The 11,902-nt window shown below is 30.8% G+C and overlaps 1 protein-coding gene across 1 annotated transcript; it reads left to right on the top strand.

Annotated features, from left to right (window-relative positions):
* The first annotated feature begins 8,656 nt into the window (after positions 1-8,656).
* On the top strand, positions 8,657-10,504 carry LOC128390502 (uncharacterized). The gene has a single exon (XM_053350232.1). It carries the CDS (start codon positions 8,657-8,659, stop codon positions 10,502-10,504), a length of 1,848 nt encoding a protein of 615 aa, XP_053206207.1.
* Positions 10,505-11,902: the final 1,398 nt, after the last annotated feature.

The raw sequence follows: 11,902 nt of genomic DNA on the forward strand, positions 1-11,902 counted from the left end.
AACTGTTGGCATCTCGTTTGGCATCATGTCTTCATTATGAGTCTTTTCACTGATCTTGGTTTTAGTTGTTTGTTTTTTGCTTTTTTTACACGATTTGCTAGTCTTTGGGTGTTTCTTACGTTTGACAGGTTTGCTTGGGGACTGGTCAATCTCATCCAGACGTTGATTTTCAATGTTAGAATTTCCATTGTTTTCCGCAAGGATACCAGTTGAAATCAAACTTTCGACAGCAGCTAATGTTTCCGTTGAATGCTCATAATTTTCAGTGGCATCGTCAATAGATGATTTTTCTGAAAAAAATTCTGTTAAAGGTGGCTCTTCCGTTCCAGCTCTCGTAATAAAATCTGGAAGTTTTTCCGTAAGTAAAAAATCAGTGTCGTGAAAATCCATATCGAAAACATCCATAATTCTATACTAAAATCTGTACACAAGGAAATCAAAAGTAGTAAACACTGTGAAAAACACAAATCAACTATTAAACAGTCAAAACTTCTCTGTGAGTTATTGAAAAATCTTTTATGTTCTTATATACGGTGAAAACTCAAGTTTTCTCTTGCAATCATGTTATCAGGTAAGTGATTAGTCTATTATACTTTAGATTCAATTGTTCATTATCAAAACACTCAATACATATCTTTAGTGAGTTCAAATTCCATATTTAGTCATATTTACGCTTTTATTTCAATTCAATCATATTCTTTTTTGTAAACAATTGTTTGTCAATTATCTGTGTAAGAAATACACATGTTTAAGTTAACTTGAGGATGTGTAAGCTTTATCTTGAGTTTTGGTTTCCAAATTGCAATGAGAAATGCAAAACACTCGGCAAATTCGACTTTTCAACTCATTTTCGAAAACATAATTATCATTAATTAACTTGACGTTGAATCAACAAGACCTGTATCGCACCATTAAATCGATAATATTTTTAAATGTTTTCAAGTTCCTATCATCAGAAATACTTTAATCTTATTCTTGTGGAAACACATAGATATACGTTAATCTTTTCTGAAAAACCCTTAATCTTATTAAATATATTGCTGTTTAATCATTAATACATAAAAGTTTGCTGTGAGTGAACGTTAAGTGATGATTCAACATACAATCACAAGTATCGGCTTAGGTTTGCATCACAAAACACTCATCTATTTATTAATAGATAATCGCGATCGAAGATGTAATGAAAACAATTATGTTGACATGATCATAGATGGTGCTATTTTTCATAATCGAGAGGGCGCTTTTGTCAATGAAGTTGAAGCATTAAAGTATATATATTCGATGCAAGCTCCATTTTATCTTATGGGAAGGTTGGTTGGCACTTGTTTGGAGGAGTATTTTTCGATTTTATTTGCTTATATATATATATATATATATATATATATATATATATATATATATATATAATATATATAATATACTATAATAATTATATATAGAACCAAGTTAGATTCTTATGGTTAGTATTATTCTATGCAGTTGAGTTCCTTTGTTTGCTTCTGAATATTCTATGGTAGTCACTAACCGTCAAGTCATTACTAAAACTAATATTAAAAATCTATCAATAAGTATCTATACAGGTGAATAGATACTTTTTACCCTAGCAAGTTGATCAAATTTTCTTAACAATGATTATGCTTTGAATGAGTTAGATGGCAAAATAATAACCAGAGCTTATGTTGAAGCTAATAGTCAAATCAATTTCATTGAAAATGGTTAATTTTTGCAGTTCAAAAAAATGTCTATGGTTAATTAGTATGTTGAAAGGATGAAAGAACGAGAAAAGAGAAGCAGAGGCTAGAATCAAGTTAGATTCTTATGGTTAGTATTATTCTATGCAATTGAGTTCCTTTTTTGCTTTAGAATTGTCTATGGTAATCATTTACATTCAAGTCATTAATAAAACTAATATTTAAAATCCATCAATAAGTATCTATACAGGTGAATAGATACTTTTTACCCTAGCAAGTTGATCAAATTTTCTTAACAATGATTATGCTTTGAATGAGTTAGATGGCAAGCTAATAACCAGAGCTTATGTTGAAGCTAATAGTCAAACCAATTTCATTGAAAATGGTTAATTTTTGCAGTTCAAAAAAATGTCTATGGTTAATTAGTATGTTGAAAGGATGAAAGAAGGAGAAAAAGAGATCAGAGGCTAGAACCAAGTTAGATTCTTATAGTTAGTATTATTCTATGCAGTTGAGTTCCTTTGTTTGCTTCTGAATATTCTATGGTAGTCATTTACCGTCAAGTCATTACTAAAACTAATATTAAAAATCTATCAATAAGTATCTATACAGGTGAATAGATACTTTTTACCCTAGCAAGTTGATCAAATTTTCTTAACAATGATTATGCTTTGAATGAGTTAGATGGCAAAATAATAACCAGAGCTTATGTTGAAGCTAATAGTCAAATCAATTTCATTGAAAATGGTTAATTTTTGCAGTTCAAAAAAATGTCTATGGTTAATTAGTATGTTGAAAGGATGAAAGAAGGAGAAAAAGAGATCAGAGGCTAGAATCAAGTTAGATTCTTATGGTTAGTATTATTCTATGCAATTGAGTTCCTTTTTTGCTTCTGAATATTCTATGGTAGTCATTTACCGTCAAGTCATTACTAAAACTAATATTAAAAATCTATCAATAAGTATCTATACAGGTGAATAGATACTTTTTACCCTAGCAAGTTGATCAAATTTTCTTAACAATGATTATGCTTTGAATGAGTTAGATGGCAAGCTAATAACCAGAGCTTATGTTGAAGCTAATAGTCAAATCAATTTCATTGAAAATGGTTAATTTTTACAGTTCAAAAAATGTCTATGGTTAATTAGTATGTTGAAAGGATGAAAGAAGGAGAAAAAGAGATCAGAGGCTAGAACCAAGTTAGATTCTTATGGTTAGTATTATTCTATGCAGTTGAGTTCCTTTGTTTGCTTCTGAATATTCTATGGTAGTCATTTACCGTCAAGTCAATACTAAAACTAATATTAAAAATCTATCAATAAGTATCTATACAGGTGAATAGATACTTTTTACCCTAGCAAGTTGATCAAATTTTCTTAACAATGATTATGCTTTGAATGAGTTAGATGGCAAGCTAATAACCAGAGCTTATGTTGAAGCTAATAGTCAAATCAATTTCATTGAAAATGGTTAATTTTTACAGTTCAAAAAATGTCTATGGTTAATTAGTATGTTGAAAGGATGAAAGAAGGAGAAAAAGAGATCAGAGGCTAGAACCAAGTTAGATTCTTATGGTTAGTATTATTCTATGCAGTTGAGTTCCTTTGTTTGCTTCTGAATATTCTATGGTAGTCATTTACCGTCAAGTCAATACTAAAACTAATATTAAAAATCTATCAATAAGTATCTATACAGGTGAATAGATACTTTTTACCCTAGCAAGTTGATCAAATTTTCTTAACAATGATTATGCTTTGAATGAGTTAGATGGCAAAATAATAACCAGAGCTTATGTTGAAGCTAATAGTCAAATCAATTTCATTGAAAATGGTTAATTTTTGCAGTTCAAAAAATTGTTCATGGTTAATTTGTATGTTGAAAGGATGAAAGAAGGAGAAAAAGAGATCAGAGGCTAGAACCAAGTTAGATTCTTATGGTTAGTATTATTCTATGCAGTTGAGTTCCTTTGTTTGCTTCTGAATATTCTATGGTAGTCATTTACCGTCAAGTCAATACTAAAACTAATATTAAAAATCTATCAATAAGTATCTATACAGGTGAATAGATACTTTTTACCCTAGCAAGTTGATCAAATTTTCTTAACAATGATTATGCTTTGAATGAGTTAGATGGCAAGCTAATAACCAGAGCTTATGTTGAAGCTAATAGTCAAATCAATTTCATTGAAAATGGTTAATTTTTGCAGTTCAAAAATTGTTCATGGTTAATTTGTATGTTGAAAGGATGAAAGAAGGAGAAAAAGAGATCAGAGGCTAGAACCAAGTTAGATTCTTATGGTTAGTATTATTCTATGCAGTTGAGTTCCTTTGTTTGCTTCTGAATATTCTATGGTAGTCATTTACCGTCAAGTCAATACTAAAACTAATAAAAATCTATCAATAAGTATCTATACAGGTGAATAGATACTTTTACCTAACAAGTTGATCAAATTTTCTTAACAATGATTATGCTTTGAATGAGTTAGATGGCAAGCTAATAACCAGAGCTTATGTTGAAGCTAATAGTCAAATCAATTTCATTGAAAATGGTTAATTTTACAGTTCAAAAATGTCTATGGTTAATTAGTATGTTGAAAGGATGAAAGAAGGAGAAAAAGAGATCAGAGGCTAGAACCAAGTTAGATTCTTATGGTTAGTATTATTCTATGCAGTTGAGTTCCTTTGTTTGCTTCTGAATATTCTATGGTAGTCATTTACCGTCAAGTCAATACTAAAACTAATATTAAAAATCTATCAATAAGTATCTATACAGGTGAATAGATACTTTTTACCCTAGCAAGTTGATCAAATTTTCTTAACAATGATTATGCTTTGAATGAGTTAGATGGCAAAATAATAACCAGAGCTTATGTTGAAGCTAATAGTCAAATCAATTTCATTGAAAATGGTTAATTTTTGCAGTTCAAAAAATTGTTCATGGTTAATTTGTATGTTGAAAGGATGAAAGAAGGAGAAAAAGAGATCAGAGGCTAGAACCAAGTTAGATTCTTATGGTTAGTATTATTCTATGCAGTTGAGTTCCTTTGTTTGCTTCTGAATATTCTATGGTAGTCATTTACCGTCAAGTCAATACTAAAACTAATATTAAAAATCTATCAATAAGTATCTATACAGGTGAATAGATACTTTTTACCCTAGCAAGTTGATCAAATTTTCTTAACAATGATTATGCTTTGAATGAGTTAGATGGCAAAATAATAACCAGAGCTTATGTTGAAGCTAATAGTCAAAATTGTCTATTGTTAATTAGTATGTTGAAAGGATGAAAGAAGATCAAGTTGATCAAATGAATGAACTTTTATGAGCGGTTTAGGCTTTGAGTAATTTCAATACAATTTCTTTACCATTTTAGGATTATCATTGAAGGATGAAGAAGCCTATGTCGTTATCAAATTTGATGCTCGAAAGCGAATGGAAAGCAAACTTGATAAAACATTAAGCAAGCCATCGTTTAAAACGTCGCACGGTTGTAAGCTGCTACATTCCAGTTCACCAATTATAGCTAACAAGATTTTGACTAAAAATCTTCCTGTTGTGAGCACAAATATTTCTTTTGTATGTGAAAATGAACAACAGCAATAAAAAAATTTTTGTATCAAAAACAAGTGAAACACAACTTTCACAAATTCCAACAAATCCATCAGAACACCTTTTTGTAACTAGTTGGGTTCATTGTAAAAATGAAATATTCGCTATCGGTTGTGATGCTGAGACCAATGCTTTCAAAATGAAAATGAAAATTTCGCCAGGTATTTACGTTATGTCTAACAAACTTTCAGTCCTACAATGCCATGGAAAAGTTTTAGGGTTTAAAGTTATTCCAACAGAACTTTATTTCACGACTAACAACTTCACTGTTTACGATCGATTCTGTGACTATGAGAAAGTCACAGAGAAAACCAGACTGGTAAAACTTGTAACTGATTCTTTTGACTCAGCTCAATGGATACACAAATTTTTCAAAAATCAGCATACGTGTTACAATTATGTTGGAGTAACTCAATATTGGGAGATTTACCATCTTGTTTACATGGAGTTAATGGTAAAAAATAATGGTGCTACTTCACGTTTTCTCTATACTTGGTTTAATGAATCCCTTCATGCTACAAAAACATATCAACCTGATCCACCATTACAAAAAAGTTTTATCACTTTTGATATTGAAACAGTTACCTCTGAGCCTAATCGTGTACCAACAGGGGAAGCTCTGGATGATAAGCTTTTCTCGGTGTCTATTTACAACGCTGTTTTAGATGAAACTATTTGTGGTGTATACATACCGATACCAGGGATTGATACAGAAAAATTCGTAACAAGATATGTGTACAATTCAAGTTACAATCCATCTGGTCATCTTACTGATTTTCTGAAACAGCATGGTACGAAAAATAGACTTTATGTTTTTGATAATGAAATTGATCTTCTCAAATTCACCATTCATAGCATACACATAAAAAAAAGATTACATTACATGACTGGTTGGAATACAGATGCATACGATATTGAATTTCTCTATAATCGTTGTTTGGTTCATAATTTGAAAAATGAACTGAATCTGTTCATCGTCCATGATTCAGGTGTTAAAAGTTTAACTTTGGCTCAGATTAACTTCGATCTTTACAAAAGTTGTGTAATTGAGTTTAGTGAATTACCAAATCATAAACTCTCAACAGTTTCAGCTCATATTCTTAATGACAATAAAATTGATTTGGATTCACGACAACTCAGATTCACCTTCATGGATATAGCTAAGCATGGAATACCTTTGTTCTCAATTTCTCAGAAGCAAAAAAATCCCTGTATATTTAATTCTCTGGAGTACAATATACAAGACACATTGCTGGTTACCCGTCTTTTGACAACATTAAATGTGTTGGATCATAAATCAGGATTTATTAATTCAATCATAAAGAATGGAATAACACTTGACAAATATCTAAACAATTATCGATTTTCAGAGTACCGTATTCTAAATCAATGTCTCTACATTGGCCTGCGATTACGTGTTTTTCTTTGTAAATTCAACTCTAATATTGGTATTGTTAAGTATCCATTTGAAAACATTTCAAGTCATGCTGAAGATTTCAAACCAATCAAGGACTATTTCTTTTCTATTGAAAAGCTTGAGCATTATGTTAAAATTACCGATGCTAGTGGTAAAGAGAAAAAACATCCTGGTGGTGTTAATTGGTGCCAAGGAAAATATTACCTTCAAAATGTTTCATCGTATGATTACGATAAAGCTTATTCTACACTGATTGACAGAAGAAATATATCCGATGAAACATGTTCAATTTTCAAAGCATCTATTCTTTGTAAAATTTTCGATTTTATCGAAATGGATTCAGATCAATTCATTGCGTTTGACTATAAAACACACATAACTGATGATGATAATCCATCATCACTCAATCATTGGGCATCTCAAAGTAAAATAGCCAACACAAGTAAGCTGCAAGTATCGAGTAATTGGAGGCGTGTAATGAGTGAACATTCAAAAAAATCTAAATTTTCGATACCAGTTAAGTCTATTAAACAGTCCAAAGATCTACTAACTTATCAATATTTATATGAAGACAAATATGTTGGTGGAGAATTTGTTTTTAACAAAGAAAATCTTACCGAAAGAGGTGATAAACTAGTAATTATTATTTGGAAAAATAGGCCTGGAGTTTTATCAAGAATTGTCAGAGAATTCAACTCTGCACGTGATTTTTGTAACAAATATAAGAAATTCATTGAAGAAAAACTATTACCAGCAATACAGTTCAAAATAACTGAACTATCTATGGATTACTCAGATCAAGATGAAGAAATAGAAGAAGAAGAAGAAGAAGAAGATACAGGATCGGATCAAAATTATGACTATTTAGATAAGGATAAATTCCTTAATGTTGCTTTGGGACTTGTTTGGCCTGGTTGTTCTGTCTACGTGACAATTAGAGATACAGTTATTGTAAAGTGTCGTAGCATTGAATGTGCAAATAAATGTCTATCAAATGCTAAGATAACTCAATCACGTTTGGAAATGGAAGATCGACACATGAAACCAACGGTATCATCTATCTATGGAATAGCAAGCAGGCAAGTGTCTCAACTAGGAGCTGCAATCACGGCCATAAATAGAACAAATATTCTAGCAAAGGGACAATTGTGTGTAAAGTCATACCAAGCTACTATTCTTTTCATAGACACAGATTCCTTATTCATTTCTTTACCTGACAACCCATCCATGGACTTAACAACACTTTTCAACAATACTTTTCCAGATACCACGATGCGTCGAGCTGATTATCGAGAAGTTTTCTTTATTCAAAAGAAAACAAAATTTGATAAAAAAAAGCTGAATTCGCAGATTAAATATACGCAAAAGTGGAATGGTTCAGAGATGTTGAGATCATTCATCAATTGGACTCTTGACAGAAAATCGAAAATTGTCACATTGAAAGATATCGAGAATTGTTTCGATGATTTTTTCGCAAATTTAGTAACTTGCAATCTGAAGAGAGAAATGTTTATGGAGAAAATTGAGCTGAAAGCCAATTATGCAAACAATTGCCCAAGAAAACTTTTTCTTGATTTTCTTAATGATCGTGATCCTTGTACATCTTACACGGATGCAAAAATCAGTTGCTTTATGTATTTTCAGCCTGGGAAATTAGATTCAATCATCTATAGACCGATAGAAGATCTCGCAGAGGCAGAATCAGAAGAAGTGACGGCGAATGAAACAACCGATTTACCCACATGGTTAGCAAAAATCAATCTGCATGTATTTTTTCTGCAAGTACTACAAACTGTTACATATTTATTAGAATTTTTCATAAATGAAAATAATACTAATTTACACAAAGTACCAATCATTTTGAACCAAGCAAAAACAAAACGCTTAATGTTAAGATCATTTATAGACTGGCACAGTAAAAACTTTGACTAACTAAATAAATGGAACAAGATAATAATAAATACGATACGGTTGATGATTTCATTTTATCAACCATTTTACATGACGTTCCGCTACTTGTACATAAAATTGAGAAATTTCACAATTTGGATACTGCGGCAGCCTACGAAAAACTAAAGCAAGAGTTTGTTCTAATTGTTAGAAGTGAAGATGAGTTCGGCAGAAGACTTCATGATGCAGTTTTCGATGCGGATGTGGTTAAAGAAGGTAAAGATTTTGTGAAAGCTTACGAAAATTGTGTTTTGGAGCAAAAAAAATTGTTAGATGATTTTAATTCCATAAAATTGGCGTTGAATACAATAAAGATAGAAAGGGAAGAGATAGTTAGTGATATGAAAAATAATTTTAGTCAAAAACTTGAAATCATTGAAAACGAAAAGAAATCTTTTGTTCAAAAGTTGATTGAATTATTGAAATTGTATAATATGGTACTAGATCGAAATGTAAGTGAAGAAAATTACACACAGACAGGTGAAAGCATTAACGTTTTATTGAGAAGTTTGAAGAATGAAGACCTGGAAAATTTATTTACAAACATAAACCACAATATCAACTATCTTCATTGTAGTTTGCGTTCGCAAACTCAGCCCTGCTATCAGGCATGTGTCAGTATGGACACCCAAACATCCAAAGACCAGACAAAAGTTGATGCTGCGACATCAACGTCTGCTGAGTTTATAATTGGAAAAGTTGTGTTAGAAAAAAAAATCGAAGAACTTAGAACAACTCTTGGTGTTTGCGAAAAAAAACGAGACAAAATCATGAAAAACTATTCAGAAAAAACAACAAAATTAGCAACAGCTGAGGTTGAAATTGAAACACTGAGGAAACAGTTGAAAGAGTGTGAGGAAAATAAAATCAAAACGCAATCACAAAAAGTTGTGAATAAATCCGTTGCAACAGAGACTGTCATTCTGCCTGTTCAAAAAGAATTCAACGGCAAAAATATTGAATGCTATGAATCAAAACAAAATTATGATCCACAAAAGAGTATTGAAGATAATTTACGAGGTAAAGATGAGAAAGGAAAGAAAATTCTGATTGAACAACTAATACTCGCTTTCAATAAAATATTTGAATATGAAAAATTAGAAATCCGGCATATTAATGTAAATACAACAGATATCGTTACAAAAGTAGAAATTTACCGTGAAATCTTGGCTAACATTGATACTGATGCATTACCACTTTTGCATGTATCACAAAATGCTATTAAAAATATCATAACATTAGGTTATCTGAAATCGTTAATTGAATCTAACGAAGAAGCCGAAAAAGAAGGATTTTCACTTTCATCACAAGATAAACAATATATAACTAAAATGAATCTGATTCTGAATAAACGGCTGGAACAGATTAAGAATATCGACGCTGGTTACTCTGCTCACACTGATGATACACAAGATACTTTAGTGAAACTTTCGATCTATTCAAGTTTCTATAGAATGCTCGAAAATAACTACATCAATAGTACAGGCGTTGCTAGCAAGTTAACAAGAGTCTCAACCAATTCAATAGAGAATCAAACAAAGCAGATAGCTGTTATTGATGCATACAGTCAAACGGAGATACAACAGAAAACAGGCGGAAAGGTTGAAGAAAAAGGACAAGCTAACCAGTCAATACCAAGAATACGTCAACCCAACGAGAAAAGGAAAGCCACTGATTATACTGAACTGACTCTGCAAAAGTCAAAACAAACAAAAAAAGATGATCTTGTTAATCCGAATAATGTTGATGATGAATTGCAAAAAGCAATAGATTCTATTACAACATCGCAAGAAGATGTTGAATTTGAAATAGATAAAAATGAGTCAATTGAATTTTAAATTTAAATGTTATTCGAGTTGAAATAATAAAAGAATTGAGTGATGGCATTTACAAATACATATATTTTAAATATACACATAAAATATGTTATTAGTAGTTTAATTTTAATTAATATGTTAGATGTGTTCATACATGATGGTTATTTATTGTATATTATAAAGTTTATTTTATTTTATGCTATCAATATAGTTGTACACAGAAATGACACAAGACGATCAGTATAATGAATTCGTAATACAACATTACTTACAAGATGTACCAAAACTTATCAATGATATAAGCAAAAAATTGAAAATTAATCAAAATGAAGCTTATGTGTTTCTGCAGAAGATGTTCAGTGAAATCATTATAACTGAAAACGATTTACACAAAAAAAAAGGTTCAGATAATTTTTTGAAAAAAGTAGAACAAATTGACAATATTTTCATTAGAAAATACAATCGTTGTATATCTGAGAATGAGAAACTCAAAGAGGAACATGAAAAATGTTCGAAAAGATATGTGGCTTTGCTAAAAAATAATCAGTTAGAAAAAGAGAAAATCAGCAAAGAAAAGCTCCAATGGGCTCAAGGGATAAATGAAATGTCTGCAAAATTGGTCGAGAAGGAAGCAAAGTTAGTAGAAAAAAACGACGAATTTGAGGAATTCAAAAAACAACATATGCAATGCAGCAATGCTATTGATGAAGTTGACAAAATTAACGGGTTAAAAACAACAGCGAATGTTAAACTTAAAAAATGTGAGCTGCAATTAAGGGAAGCTGAAGCGAAAATTACCTCACTCACCAAAGCTATAGAATCTATGAATCGCGATAACATGCAAAAATGCATGGATATCAGAAGTCAACCATTGATAGGAAAAAAAATTATGCAAAAGAAGAAATTATACAGATAATGCGAGATTTCAATGAGACTAACACCGATGGGTTTGTTTTTGAGCTTCGTCATGCAGAAACGGGTGTTGTGAAAAAAATTAACGAGTATAAAGATATCATAAAGAAAATCAATGGCGATCTTTTCCAGTTGATCAAACATCCAGGCGCAAAAACTCTTTCCAGTATTGCTACTGTTGGATATATCAAGTCAATGCTTGAAGATGAGAAACCCTTGGATGTTAATCTTTTAACCAATAGTTTCATAGATTCATTAAGAGAAATCCTTCGAGACCATCTAACTGATTTATATGGTGAGAAATTTACTAAAATTTCAGATGAAAAAATTGAGCTCACTTTTGCTATATACGCAAGTTTCTACAAGGTATTACAATCTTTAGCTCAGAAAAGTAATGTGAAAACAAATCAAAACATTGTTTCGACAAAAAAACAAATAAACTCACAACAAAGTGATATTACACAGAAAAAGTCAAAGAAAAAGTGATGGATAAAATTTGATGCAACT

This window comes from Panonychus citri, unplaced genomic scaffold (assembly GCF_014898815.1).
Source record: "Panonychus citri isolate SS breed McGregor unplaced genomic scaffold, ASM1489881v1 Contig00121, whole genome shotgun sequence".
Classification (NCBI taxonomy): domain Eukaryota; kingdom Metazoa; phylum Arthropoda; class Arachnida; order Trombidiformes; family Tetranychidae; genus Panonychus; species Panonychus citri.